Source organism: Ascaphus truei, chromosome 3 (genome assembly GCF_040206685.1).
Source record: "Ascaphus truei isolate aAscTru1 chromosome 3, aAscTru1.hap1, whole genome shotgun sequence".
Lineage (NCBI taxonomy): Eukaryota > Metazoa > Chordata > Amphibia > Anura > Ascaphidae > Ascaphus > Ascaphus truei.
Genome location: NC_134485.1, coordinates 370,647,433 through 370,662,558, shown reverse-complemented (window position 1 = coordinate 370,662,558; position 15,126 = coordinate 370,647,433). Strand labels below are relative to the sequence as shown.

Genomic DNA, 15,126 nt, shown 5'->3' with positions numbered 1-15,126 from the left:
TTGCATTATTATTGTATTTGTGAATACATGTTTCTTCAACCTTGGTGCGCTTCTGTGCTTTTTTCCTTCCATGATTAAAATAACATAGCATTATTTCCCAACATAATTTCCCTCTCCTCTCTCTACTTCAGCAAAACCCCAAAAGCCAAGTCTAGCATAACATCACACTAAAAGAGTGAAGGTAACACATTATGCTAATGTAGCCAGGTCCCCTCTGGCTCCCCAGACATTCGGTCCTCTCTCTCTCACCTGCGACAGCGTGAGGGCAGTTGCAGGGGTGATCGCGTCACCGGAGGCTTCCGCCGACATCAGCTACAGGGCACCGCCATTTTGTGTGCGTTTGCGCATACGCGGAAGCTCGTGCACGTGCAGTATAGCCCTAGATGCGCTACGGCAGCCATTACAGGGAGTGAGAAGAGGCGCTCCATAGTCAGGGACATCCCCCAGTTCGCACATGCGCAGTTAGCAGCGGCGGCGGCCATTACACAGCGCGCACGAGGCCCCAATGTTAAAGAGAGCCACCAAGGCCTCCGGGGACTGCACTTTCACCCTGGTCACAGGCAGCCAGACAGCCAATAAGGCTGACAGATTCTCATGCTGCAAAGTTGCAACAATGTTGTGTGAAGACAGGGATTGTCAGTTAGGAGCTGGGACACAGAGAGGGGAGGGTGTGATTGTGCAGGGAGGAAAGTAGCCTCCTGCACTAGGCCAGAAGTCTCCCTTTAGCCCCCAGCTAGGCCCTACTCACCTCAGCTTGTGGTTACTACAGGGACTCCCCTTAGACTAGGGACAGGGTCCTGTAGAACCTAGACAAGTGAGGGTCCAGCCAGGAACCGTGACTATCCTGGCAATTGCTGTGAAGGTAATACATCCTCTGCGTTAGCAGAGATAAGATACATTATAAAGGTGGATCACTCCATGCGGGAGCCACCCACCGTTGAGGTGGAGGCATCTTGGATCATCTCCTGGAGCAAGGGATTCCAAGCAAAGGTCATCTGCGCACCCGGTAGCAGGAGCACCGGGCAGGTATTATCCAAGTCACCAAGTGCACCACCTATACACTTCATCTTAGTGGGCAGCGCTGTTCCACACGTGGATGGGGTTGTGGGACTCTTGGGACTTTGGGTACAAGGACTTTGGGGATACTGTGTAAGGAGGTTATAGCCCAGTTAGGGGCAAGGTTATAGCTGCCAGCTAGTGGCTGAGGGTGGCATATATATCGTTGTGCATACTGATGATTTTGCACTGTGAAAGTATGATACTCTGTGTTGTGTTGCTATACAATATGATGTGATGTGGTGTTATTTGCTCGTTCAGTAAACCTTTTAGCCATAACCCTGGTGTATGTGGTTTCTGGGTGGGTTCCTATGCTAGGCCCATTCTACATTCCTATAGAATCCTACATAGGTGGAGGCGCTGACCGACGAGAACGTTCCAGAGATTCACCCCAGGTTCTCACTAGCGGAGGCTCAGGCCTCCTGTGAGCTTGACAGGTATAATGCACCACACCAGGTAACATTAGGTTCCCCGTACACACACACTATATGCGATTGGGTGGGGGGGAATACCCGTTACACTACAATAATGTGTCGTTAAGTCTCTGCAAATGAGATGTAGTTCAGACACTGTGTTTGTATATAAGTAGCTTTGAGGATCCCATGTTAACTCAGGGAACATAACGTCCGTTCCTGTTTTAGGTAACAACACATTATGAGTCCTGATTTAACAGCGTTTTGTGGATCTAGCCCTTGAAGGGATGTACCAAGTGAACGGAACATGCAGCTGATGTGACTAGGATGTGAGAAACGTGACTAAAAATGAAAACTTCTGAAATCCTGTCAACACAGGATACAGACCTAATGACTCTGAGCTGTTCTGCCAGCTGCAGAGTTCATCACTTAAGGAACAAGAACATTAGCTTCTTACATCAAAGTTATGTGGACAACACAAAGCATCCATGGGACTGAAGATGAGAAATGTATCTTCAGTATTGGCCACATATTACTGCTAAAGAAGTCATATTTGCCTATCAACTTACTAAACTCTTTGTTGCTGCCGGTGTTTCGAGCACGTTGGGTTCCTGGCCTCTTTGACAATGAGACTTTAAGAAAAATTTTAACCACTGTGAAACCATCTTAAGGGCCCTGTCCATTCATCTCCAATATTGTCAATGCAAACTCAGCATGCAATTTGAAGGGATAGAAATCTGTCAGTATCGCTGTCTTCAATCACATTATCTCTACATAAGATGTAGGCCATAATATGACTCCCTCAGGGAGAGGAAATAGGGATTTATCTGGAGAGGGAGAGCGAACGAACGAGTGAGTGAGAGAAAGATAAGGCGTGATACGCAATCTCAGATGTTAACTAATAGCCTGCAAATAGGTCATTTTGGGAGTTTGTCGCATTTGCATGCAAACATTTGCATATCGAACAGCGTCGCAGAGCCGAAAACAAAGAGCGTCAAAACACGAAAAAACGATTTAGTAGAGTTTGAACATGTGATAAGGGTGTAATGATTGTAGCAAGATGCAAATCTACGTGAAAATAAAATAATAATTCCCCAAAATATCTCGGCTGAATAAATTGCCCCCCTGTCTTTCTCGCCATCATTTTTGTCCAATTCAACGGAAGCTCAATATTTGAAAGTTTTGAAAACTTGTGTGACCATTTTGCACATCTCTAACAAGAGCCCTCCCCTATGTCCTCCTCTCTGTGTTTCCTTATGGCAATTGAATCTGATTTTAGCTGTAACAAAGGCGATAGTGTCTTCTAGGATCCGTAGGAACCTTTCAAGTGGTCGTTCAAGCTTTAACAATGCATCAGGAGGCCAGGTGAAACATTACCATGAAAGTACCCTACTAAGTGCACCAATGCTATTTTAACCTTTCTAATAAACGTAGGCAATCTGTGCTGGGTTTTTTGCTTACCTTTATAAAAGTAACAGTAATGTTTGGAGATGTCACCCGACAAGGAATAACCAGCTCCTTTCCTTCAGATATGACAACTATCTCTGGTATGTCACTATGCATCTCTACAAATGGACGGCCTGCATCTGTGAAAAGGGAGAGATTATAAAAGCTTGACACTTAGTTAAAACAAAACAGAACCACCTTCAATCCCACTGAAACTAATTTGACAATGTTGTTAATTATTCATTGCTTTTATAATATACAGTTTATTCACATATTAGTATGATCATGCTAGAAATAAATAGTATTGAAGGCTTAAGATACTAAGAAATTGATTCACAATCATGTATTATGAGTCAGGCAAACCATGTGAAGCTTAAGGGGATAATTCATCAGGGATTTGGAGGAGGAATTGAGAGATTCCCTCCACTGGACCTATGACAACCATACCTTCATATGGTTGCTCCTGGATTGATCCCCTTCCTCGGCTCTATTACTTCAGCTCTGTTACTCACCACTGTCCTCTCCCTCCTTATCAAGCCCAGAGCCACAAAAGGGTGCTAAGCTTTAGCATGTTTTTACTCCCAAGTAGCAGAAAAGGGACATAAAGTCCATCCTCGGTGCAACAGAAGCAAATCACAGTCAAACCTCCCTAGGGGTTTCTTTCTTCTTACTCCCATGCATGTGAACGAGAGTTGCGGTGGGCAGAAGTTTAGCAACCTTTTGTTGATCTGGGCCTCAGTTACAATAGCTATTTTTAATCTATTTCTCTTCACCATACTAGCAAACTCATTGTATTTATGGGGAGTATTTATGGGGAAGACTACAAAATAATAAGTTCAATGTATTGTTTTTACATTCCTCAAAAAAAAGTTACGCCAATGCATGTCACGCATTATCTTTTTAAATCTCTCCGAAAAAAAGTTTTGGGATGTTTCGTCAGTATGGTCCTCAAAAATTAATCATAGCTATTAAACAGGATGATAGAGTTCCATTCTTTTTCAACTGGAGAATTGTTTTGTTTTTTAAATCAATTATCCATCAAAAATACATCAAGACCTTATGAAAAAAGGTGTATAATTCTCTACCAAATAACACAAGCAATAGTATCCATGGTACAGTACTAATATCACCAAAATACGTACAAAGTAAAATGTTGTTCTTTATAAAATTATAATTCCAATGTGTTTTGAGGAAATAAACTTTAGCAGTGTTACGGAAAAATAAGCAATTTGTTTTACAGGGCTGGTACTGTAGATGCGTGAAAAGGTCACTAGTTTTTTACATCTGTGAAACTGATTACTACTCCCTTAGGGCATATTCATTCATGTCATGAAATTAAGAAACAATTTCCAAAAGTTTCAAGTGTTGCAGAGAAATTTCCTGTATTCAACCACAGATATCACTACAAGGTTGAGGAAGAATTGCTCTGAAGTCTCTGCCTGCAGACACACTGTCACCACTCTCTGATGCCAAATTCCAATTCTTCCAAAGACCACTCAGCTCTCAACTCAATATCCTTTGTTTAATGACAGTATGGGAAAATACTTTTAATATGAAGTTTCAGACCATCATTAATAAATCAATCGAAAAAACAAAATAATTGTAGTATTGAAGCCTTGGATCTTTGGCGTATACACGTTCCTGATGCTTAATGAGCTGCAGATAGGGCCCCATACTGTAATGAAACATCATATTGAAATCTGGCAATGGGAAATTCAAGATACATGTAGGCCATAAATACAGTGATTTGCAGCCAGCTATTACTGTCAGTGCACGTGAGTGGGGAAAAGTTAGGTCAATGCTTATTTTGGCTTACTGTATCACATAAAAGTCTATCAGAAATGTTCCCTAAAGTAATGCTAACATAAAAATGTCAATGGAGTCTTAAGAACTCATCTTCTACTTTCGTAAATTGGGTTAGTTCTGTGCCATATCTAAACAAGTGTAGGGACAGAGATAATTTTATCCAGTAAGAATTCTATATTTATTTAAATGAATACACACAACCAGAAGAACTTGGTGCAGGAACAGTAGACGCCATCAGATATGAAGATGTCAAGATATAAAGAATCTGCATCCTTCCACTACAACAGCCAAATGATCAGAAGTCAAGTGGGGTTTCCAGTAGCATTTTCTCATCAAGTTTTACCTAAAGTTCATCAAAACCTGCATATGCGCTTAGCCAATACAAGCCAGTAGGATAACACTTCACACACGTATCCTCCCCAATTCTTTACTTCCTTATCCATAGAGACTTCCAGAGGGGATGTCTGGCCCACAGGAAGACAACAGTGCCAAGGGATAAAATAGGGGTACAAAAGTTCAGCCAAGGACTGTAATTTAGCCACCACTTCAACAAGGAAACAATAGCTCGGAAAAGAGGAACTCCCTTTGTTGAATCTAAGTTTCCGTGTAAATGAATTATCAATGAATTACTGTATGTATTAGTAATCATGCATTTGGAGTAATTTATTATATGGAAGCACAAAAATATTGGATATTGCACCAAGTTTCTTTTTAAAGATCACTGAAGTATGTGCTTTGGTATGGGGATAATTAATATTTGCAGTGTATTGCTTGACATAATATATTGGCTTCTATTTACTAGGCCATTCTATTCCCTAAGATACCTTCTGTAGCTGAAAGACACCTTAAAGCCATAAATATCATATTGTGTCATATAGGTGTCATAGTCACAAGGTGTCTTCCCTCCCTGTCTTATGAAATAGCAATGCTTAGTAATAATGGGCCGTAGGGTTAGCATTCATTTACTTTGCAGCATTACTCCACAATTTGAGGGGGGGAGCATTAACCTTATGCATTCCACGGTTAAATGGAGAACAGTAAATAGGAAAAAATGCTTTACTATACCCATATTATCTGCATTGAGAATACTACTACAGTATAACTGATGTATCTCACTGATAAAATATCTTTAAATACACTTCATATTTAATGGAACAATATTCTTTGTTATTTTTATTTCATATCTCAATCATTGTTTATATTTTACAATATAAAAGGAGTACTCGGGTACACTATCTTAGACATTTTCGGCACAAATCCCATTCTCATCAATACCTCAGCCTGCTTTGTAGGGGTCGTCTTTGACGCTGATCTCTCCTTCCTTCCTCGCATTCAGTCCCTCACAAAGTCCGGCCATCTACACATTCCAAATTAGTATCAGGATACACCCCTTTCTCACCCATACCGCAACTAAAATTCTAATTCACTTACTGATCCTGTCCCACCTTGACTACTGCAGCCTTCTCCTAGTTGGCATTCCCCATGTCTGCCTGTCCCAAATCCAATCCATACAAAATGCTGCCGCCAGACTCATCTACCTCCCTCACCGCTATACTTCTGCTGCTCCACTATGCAAATCCCTACACTGGCTTCCCATAGCCTCCAGAATCAAATGTAAAACCCTAGCTCTGACTTACAAAGCTCTTTATGCTGTCCCTCTTTTATCTCAGCACTCATCCCCAACTATATACCTAAATGACCCCTATGCTCTGCCCACGACATCCGCCTTTCCTCTTGCCTTATCACCTCCTCTCACAACACTTCTCCTGTGCTGCACTCTCTCTCTGGAATTCCCTACCTCTCACCATCAGACTCTTACCCAGCTTTCAGTCATTTCAAAGTCATATAAACACACTAAAATAAACTAATGCCCTTTTTCTAAAGTGTTATGGTTCTTGCACAAATCATCAATAAATCATTGTATACTCAAAGTTTCAAAACTCATGTGTTTCTAACCAGCTTCTGGTCCTTCGTGTACTGTAGGTGTTGAACAATAGTGTTGTGTGCCTGATTCAGTTGCTTTGCTATTAGTTTCAGGTGAGCTGTAAATAAGAAAAAAAACCTCTAAGCTATTGCAACAAAGGGCCTCATTCTATATATGTCAAAGTGACTTTAACAGATCAGAACTTCTTTCATCTGATTGAAAGAACATTTGTCATGTTATTTATAAATGTTTGTATCATTGAGTGGGAGTAAACCTATCTAGCTAGCAATCTTTATTAAATGTATGATAATCGATTAACAGCTCTCTTTAATCTCACACGGATGCAATCAGAAAAGAGAAAATAATTGCCATACATCAAACAGTTCATTTCAGAAATGTTGACTTTGTAAAGGGATATAATTAGCAACCAACAATAATATGTGTATTCTTCCATAGCAGTGACAGTGTACGCAGCGTAGTATATAGAATTGATAGGCAAACCATCCCCTGCCCAGAAGACCTAATGATCTAATTTTAATGCCTTGCCTGAGATGCGGGAAGATAAAGGGAATTTGCCCTAAATACGCAAGCACAGTTGACACTCGGAGAGGAACTAGATTCACCCACTTCAAAGGCAGTGACATTACTACTGAGTGACTCTTTCAACGCAGAAAGTACTTCACTGTTAAAGGAAACCGATCCAATAAAGATCAAGCATCACACAGTAGCTGTGAGAGCTGCATTTTTCGGCAAAAAATATTCCAAGTTCAAGTACTGTATGACCTGGTGTAGATTTCAACTCCAAATTACCCCTCACATACTTTTTAGTATTTTAGAAGTACGTCTTAAAATGATCGGTCCCCCTTCAAACTATAGAAAGTGGTTCGTTCTTACCTGTAATAAATATATAGATAGAACTCGCTACATTTTTCTTTTTTGGAGCAGTTGGCAATGAGAAGGAATACTGGCAGCTGTAAAATCCAGTGTCACTTGCTTGAGCTCCGCTCAAGGTCAGGCTCCCACTGCAAACTGTCTTTCCATGCCGTTCGCACGCTTTCTCTGTAATGTCCAGCCTTCTGCTGTCCTTGCTTAGAGTGGCAGGTAAAATCCAGACATTTTTTTTCCCACCCCTGCAAAACATAGACAAGTAAGAGACTTGTTCGATATTTTGCAACTTGTTTCAGGCTCTTCTGACAGAAAAGTAGTTAAATATGCAGGGATACTACAAACAGCAACTCTGTCCAGTCATACTGTACATTAAAAAAAAATGATTTATGAACTAATGGGTCTTCTAGTATAGTTGTGCTGTACTTTAGTTGTGTAGTAATATATTTGTGCTATAGTATAGTTGTACTGTGGACCTTACATTGTTATTGTTATCCTCTGGTTCTGAAAGTTTGTTTTATTTAAGAAGGCTTTAACCCTTTCAAGGTGGCCATTGAATAGATTTGTGTGAACTTGACATCATTCATTTCGCCAATGTTTTTTTTTTCTTCAAATTTCCAGTAATTAGCTAAAAGTTTGTGATTTCTCAAAGTTAAAGCAAAGTTCAACACTTTCACTCAAACTTTGACAACTTAGGGTGATAGAATCTATATTCAAACAACATACATACACTGAAATATGGAGAGAGAGAGAGAGAGAGAGAGAGAGAGAGAGAGAGAGAGAGAGAGAGAGAGAGAGAGAGAGAGAGAGAGAGAGAGACATAGAGACAGAGAGACAGAGACAGAGAGACAGAGAGACAGAGAGACACAGAGACACAGAGACACAGAGACACAGAGACAGAGACAGAGAGACAGAGACAGAGAGACAGAGACAGAGACAGAGAGACATGGACAGAGAGACAGAGACAGAGAGACAGAGACAGAGACAGAGAGACAGAGACAGAGAGACAGAGACAGAGACAGAGACAGAGAAACTGAGGCTTGCGGACTTAGGTGAAAGGTTTGCATTGAACAACTGACTCGACTTCCTTGCATACATGTTAATGCTGAAGCTGAATATCATGTAACCCAGGAGGTTCCTACTGTAGTTGAAAGACAGCAGTGGTCCTGCATAGAGAGAACCCTTGGTTCTACACTGAGAAACAGTGTCAACCATGGTTCATAGAATTAAAGACAAAATAAAAATGTGGATTACTACTTTAACTAAATATGGTAGCTTAGCATCATTTAGTAAATGTGGCCATTAGTGTAAGATTCTCTCATGAGGAAGAGTGCTGATGGGCAAAACTATCATACGTTCATAAACATGCTGAATTTTGGACATTTAAGACTTGTGAAAAAGAAAAAAAAGATATAAAAAGTTTGCCAAAAATTGGCAGCCAAAAATATTCTAATGAAAGACCACCTTTGACCCCAATATTGTCAAGAATTAAGGTGCTTTTCTTTCTAAAGTTGATCATTGTATGAGAAGTGGTGAATATCACCAATATTGGCATAACAAGTAGAGATTGGCAACAGTTTTGCAGAAATCAAATCTGCTACGAAATTTACTAGACTCCCAACTGCTGTGTGCTGTGTGCTGTGTGCTGTGTGCTGTGTGCTGTGTGCTGTGTGCTGTGTGCTGTGTGCTCTGTGCTGTGTGCTGTGTGCTGTGTGCTGTGTGCTGTGTGCTGTGTGCTCTGTGCTCTGTGCTGTGTGCTGTGTGCTGTGTGCTGTGTGCTGTGTGCTGTGTGCTGTGTGCTGTGTGCTGTGTGCTGTGTGCTGTGATAGTGGTGCTACCCAGCAGCCGAAGCTCATACTACTAGAGCTGCTACCCAGGATAGCAAAGGCTGTGGGTTCTGATCCTGTCAGCCTGAAACCCATACCCCATTCCTCACAAGGTGCCTTAGACATGTCAATATAGTTCTTATGGAAATCATTTTAGGAAGTGTGGGGTGCGAGTCATTTAAATATACTTTGCGTATCTCATTAGCATATCTCCAAGGTATCTAAGGTGGGCTCCTTTTTGACTACCGGTGTCTCTCCATATGTTAAATATGGTAGCTATAGTGCTTAGTAACACTGTAAGCCATGTCTTACCTGCACGTGAGATGTATCGTTTGGCCTGCTTGTACAACTAGCTCTTTTCCTTTTATATTCAGCTCAGGTGCTTTTAATCTTGATCCAGAACTATGACCTAAAGAAAAAGAGAACAGCTGAATGTATGTAACATGCTATAACCTTATGCGTTAAGTTTGATAAATAATGAATAACTCTTTACTACAGTAGGTATTTCTAAGATTCAATGGAACACTTTCCATAGATTCCCTCAATACGGTAAATCAAACGTGCGAAATGTGTTCACATGCCTTCTGTGACATACAGTATACTGTGCATCCAAGGACCAATTTTAAAAAGAATACTGTGCTCCTATACCATCTTCGCATATACTGTAGGGATGGGACTTCTAAGTTGTTTGTATTTTAATTATTGTAGTGGTCCAAAAACCCTCAAAAAGTAATGCCACTTTGCTTGATTCTGGAATGAGCAGTCCTTCTATTACATAATTTATAAAACAACGCTATATGAATTGGATTCAATAAGGGCCTCTGATAGGGGGGGGGAGGGCTGGAACAATTGTCCCAGGCCTGGCCGCTGTGGGGGACCTGGCTGGACCTGGATAATGGGACTGGCCAGAGGTCAGCTGCTGGGCCCCAGTTTTCCCTCACTGCAGCAGGCCTTTCTCAGCTGCTGCGGCCTTGCCTCCCGTATAGGCCCAACCTCCATGTTCGCACTGGAAGTCACACCCAACTGATCAACACTGTGTATGTGTTATGTATGTAACCCTCTTTCCTTATGCCCAGGGAAACCGCGGGCGATTACATGTGCTGCTGATACCTGTACACTCACAGGAGGCCTTAGCCTCCACTCCTGGGAGCATGGGGTGAGCTCTCTCAATTAGTGCAGCGCCTCCACCTATGAGGATCCCAGCGTAGGCGGGATTTGCTCCTTATAGGAACCAATACAATAGCAAGAATACTATCACAACCAATGTATCTTATAACTCATATTTACTGTAACAGGATATAACAGTACATCACACCAATACAATATAACAGTACAAGGCCGTAGCCCACACCCAGAGTGGTTCCCGCAAAGTACTGAGGGTACTGTGGCACCAATAATCCCCAGTGTCAGTACCAGCAATCCCACCCAAGTGTGAGGTAGCGCTACCCCCCCCTGTGATGTGTCGTGCACGTGGGTACCTTCCTGGTCTCAGGTGTGACCAGGGAATAGCAAAAGGAGGGTGCTGGATCGGGGGGCCTCCAACACAACTACCCTCACACCTTGTCCCGTGCACGGTCCGCGGTGCAACGTTCAGCCGGAAGGGTGCCTCTGTCTGCTGCCAGGTGTAGTGCTGGTCCCAGGCCGCAGTCCGCTGCATGGATGTCCATCCACCGCGCAGTAGTGCTGCTACAGATTAATGGGAGGGTCCCTATCTGGGGCCTTCCCTACAATACTGTACTGTGTTGGCTCAGGGCCTATCTGGGGCCTAAGGGGCAGTATCTAGGCCTAGCCCTGGAAGCCACTTGCTCCCTGGACACTACCTTCTCCTGTCCTGGTTCCCACATGACTGAGCACGCTAGCTCCTTGTCCCAGAGGATATCCTCCTCCTCTTGAGCACCCTCCTTTCTGGTTCAGTCTCCTGAAAGCCCCCGGCGCCATTCCGCAAGCATTCTGGGACTTGTACTTTCCCATACAATACATGCGGAGCCATTCAAGGTGGCCACTGTAACTTCGTCCAGAGGCTTCTGGGAATTGTGGTTCCGCACTTCCAAGATGGCCATTGCTCCTGCTGATACTGCGCATGTGTGCCCTACAGTTTCTCCGACTACCGGTCCGCTGACCAGTTGGCAGTGGAGCAGTTCCCCGCACCAGAGGCAGAGTAAGAGGACTCTGCTACATCTGTATTAGGGGAGGGGTGTTGTATGAATTTGGGGAGGGGTGTATTAGGGGAAGGGAGATTATATGTATGGGGAGGAGGGGTTATGTGTATTGGGGAGGGCGGGGTTATTATGTGTATTGGGGAGTGAGTTATTATGTGTATTGGTGGAGAGGTGGGAGTGTGGGAGAAACAGGTGGGGATGTGGGAGATCTAGAAGTGGGGGCCTGAGAGAGCTAGATAGGAGGGAGAGCAGGAGATGGGGTGTGTTGTGTGGGGAAGTGGGGGCATGAGCGAGAGGGAGTGGGGATTGGAAAGAGTGGGAGGTGTGGGCATGAGGGAGAGAGAGGCGGGGGACTGGGAGAGCTATTTAGGAGACAGGGGGCCTTGGGAGAGAAAGATGTGAGAGATAGATGGAGGCATGAGGGAAAGGGAGGTTAGGGTGTGAGGGAGAGAGAAGTGGGGACATGGGAGAGGGAGGTAGGAGAGAGAGCTGGGGCATGGGAGAAAGAGGTGGGAGATGAGATGGGGAGGGGAAGAAAAAGGTGGGAGAGAACTGGGGGCAGGGGAGAGAGGTGGGAGAGAGAGGTGGGGCGTGGGAGAGAGATGTGAAAGAGAGAGGTCAGGCATGAGGGAAAAAGAGGTGGGAGCATGGGAGAGAGAGGTGAGAGAGAAGTAAGGCATGGCAGAGAAAGGTGGAGTGTGGGAGAGGGAAATGAGATATAGAGGTGGGGGTGTGGGAGAGAGATGTGAAGAGAGGTGCTGTCATGGGAGAGAGAGATGAGAAATAGAGGTTGGGGCAAGGGTGAGAGAGGTGAGAGATAGAGGTGGGGGTATGGGAGAGGGAGTTGAGAGAGGTGGGGTCATGGGAGAGAGAGATGAGAGATAGAGGTGGGGCGTGGGAGAGAGAGGTGAGAGAGAGAGAACTTTGGAGCATTGGAGAGAGGTGGGAATGAGGGAGAGATGTGAGGTTGTGAGGGATAGAAAGAGAGAGGTGGGGGCATGAGGGAGGGTGGGAGAGAGGTGAGGGAGCGGAGAGAAGGAGGAGAGAGAGGATGAGAGGGAGCAGAGAGATGAAGGTGTGAGAGATAGAGAGGGGGGCTTGCAAGGCTGCTGACCCTGGGAGGGGGGGTGGTAGTAGAAACTCTAGTCCCGAGCCCCTGGGAAGCTGTCTGTGGCCCTGTATTTACAATACCAAAGGAAAGGGAGGCAGGTCACCCAGACCACTCTATCTATAGAATTAGTCTCTCCAAAAAGGTTGCAGATCGGTGACTATTAATAATGTTCTCCAGCCACCACACACTACTGTGATGTCCATACCCTTGTACATTGCAATAACATTGGTATTCCTAGACATTCGCCCAGTGAGTATAATGCATATAGTATAGTACAATTCACACAGCTCATTCCAGTGGGATGTAACCAAAAAGGAATAAGTTGTTAGTAAGCTATTTTTCTGAATCTTTCACCTGCACAACAACATTGATGCAAAAACTGTAAAACAGCCCCCGTTTGATCAAAGAAAAACAATTCTATTAAACAAGGGATTTTAATTGATTAAATTAGTTCTATTTTTTGCACCAGATTTTCAGCAGAGACTGAGATATTATGAACTATTATGATGCTTGCTTTGATCACAAATCAAACAAATGAAACCAGAGATGCCTGATGCAAAAAACATCACAGCATTCATTTTGCTAACCACAAAAATGTATTCTAAATAAAAGCTAAAGTTAAGTTGGAGCAAAATTCAAAATACATAAAGCTTAGGACAAATGTCTTAAGAAGACATTAAAAGTAGTTCAACTCTTGGGGGGGGGGAGGGTTATTCATTAGACTGCAATAGTGCCGATTATGATTTGATCACATTTTAATTAGTCAATAGCTTTCTATAAATGAATGTTAATAGAATAGCATGTTAATTCTTCAGGTATCACAGTTCTCTTTAAATCTAATTGATTATCTCTATTGCTAAACTGATGATGAGTGGCCTTCACTTGCATGGCTTTTTCTGACATTTGTATAAAGTTAATAATACTGCACACTTACCTTAATCATAGATTATCACAACTAGCAGGTCTTTGGTTTCTAATACTAGAAAAGAAACTCCCAATTCAAGTCCCTCATTGACTTCGTTTGGGAATTTCAGTCGAAAACAGCTTGATCAGAACTCTACATAAAGGCCCCTAAGCCATCTCCCATTTAAGAGCATTTTAACTTTCTTTAGTATTATGAAACTCTTTTTCTGAACCATTTTTGCATCTCTTTATGTTATCAGTTTTAATTGTGCCTTAAACCATATCTATCCTAAAACGTATTTTTCAATGCCCTTTAGGTTTTTTCATTAATAATGATATGCTGTGTATTTAGAATGTAAAGTACGTAGGGCCTACTATTTCAGTTAAAAGGTTAACAGCCTTAAAGGGATAACTGTATGGGCTCACGCAGGATAATGCCCCTCTCCCCATCATGTGATGAAGAATGACTTTCAGAAGGGATAGCCACTCCCCCAGTAGTTCTCATGACCAGTGATGTCATCATAACGAGATGAAAGGGTACATATAGCTTCCCTGAGTATTCTAGAACCAGGTTCCTCAGGAGTGGCACTTGGGGGATAGCCTCACTGTCATGTAAATATTCTTAAGTGAATCGCTATATGCAGTGGTTGACAAATCACCAAAAAATCTACTCGCCACACAAAAAAATCTACTCGCCACCTAGTACCAAACGTGTGCTGCTTGGGCCAATATTTACTCGCCCGGGGGTTAAATCCACTCGCCCGGGGCGAGCAAATGTATAGGTTTGTCGAACACTGGCTATATGTACTGTTCTAAGGGCGTCTTATCACCTTTATTGTTTTCAGTTAGGGAACGTGCCCCATTTAGTTAGCGCCTATAGTAATGGACCAAGATTATTCACATTCAGTAAGAGGAGAAAGCATGTTCTTAGTAGGAGTTCTCAGAGTAGTAGCTCCAGACCATAATCGAAATGGTACCCCCGGCAAGTCCTTAGTAAACTCCTTATCCAATATGCATGGACGAGGTGGGCAGTAGACAGTAAGTGGATACTGATCCCTGAGAAGCAGAGTGTACCACCGTGGCCCCGTGAGATTGGGCACTATTGATGCGATAAAGGATATTTCCAATCTAACCAATACTAAAGGACACAAGCATAAGGACCTCCCCAGCATATGGGTGAGAGCTGCCATGGGAATGAAGCCTAAAGAGGCCTAAGTACCTACCTAGTGTAGAAGGGAGAAGCAGCTCAGAGTAAGCATATTATTTACTAGCAGTTAAAATGTCTGAAGTGAAGTACATTTTGTATGGCGAGCATTATCAAAGGCTGTGAATAAACCTCTTTGTACTATAAAAGTTCCTGGCGCCAATCATTATTTTATCTGCATATTCACACCAAGCCTGGATGGATCCAGCACCCTGAAAAGGAATGAGAGACTTAGCCCAGCCATGTTTATAGTGCATCTGATGTAAACTCCTTTAGAGCCGGGCAAGGAGGGCAACATGTGTATAGAGAGAGACATGTTTGATATTTTAGTGCTGGAAAAGTAATTTCTTTAGTGATCACATTTTCATGTATGTCATTTTAATACCTGGATTT

The 15,126-nt window shown here is 42.9% G+C and overlaps 1 protein-coding gene across 2 annotated transcripts in view; it reads right to left on the bottom strand.

Annotated features, from left to right (window-relative positions):
• FLT1 (fms related receptor tyrosine kinase 1) overlaps positions 1 to 15,126 on the bottom strand; it is a 96,458-nt gene that overhangs the window by 69,383 nt on the left and 11,949 nt on the right. For both annotated transcript variants that reach the window (XM_075592190.1, XM_075592191.1), the window contains exons 2-4: positions 9,669 to 9,765; positions 7,540 to 7,775; positions 2,931 to 3,055 (exon numbers count right to left, since the gene is read on the bottom strand). In XM_075592190.1, coding sequence (XP_075448305.1) covers positions 2,931 to 3,055; positions 7,540 to 7,775; positions 9,669 to 9,765 — 458 coding nt within the window. The remainder of the gene's footprint in view (positions 1 to 2,930; positions 3,056 to 7,539; positions 7,776 to 9,668; positions 9,766 to 15,126) is intronic.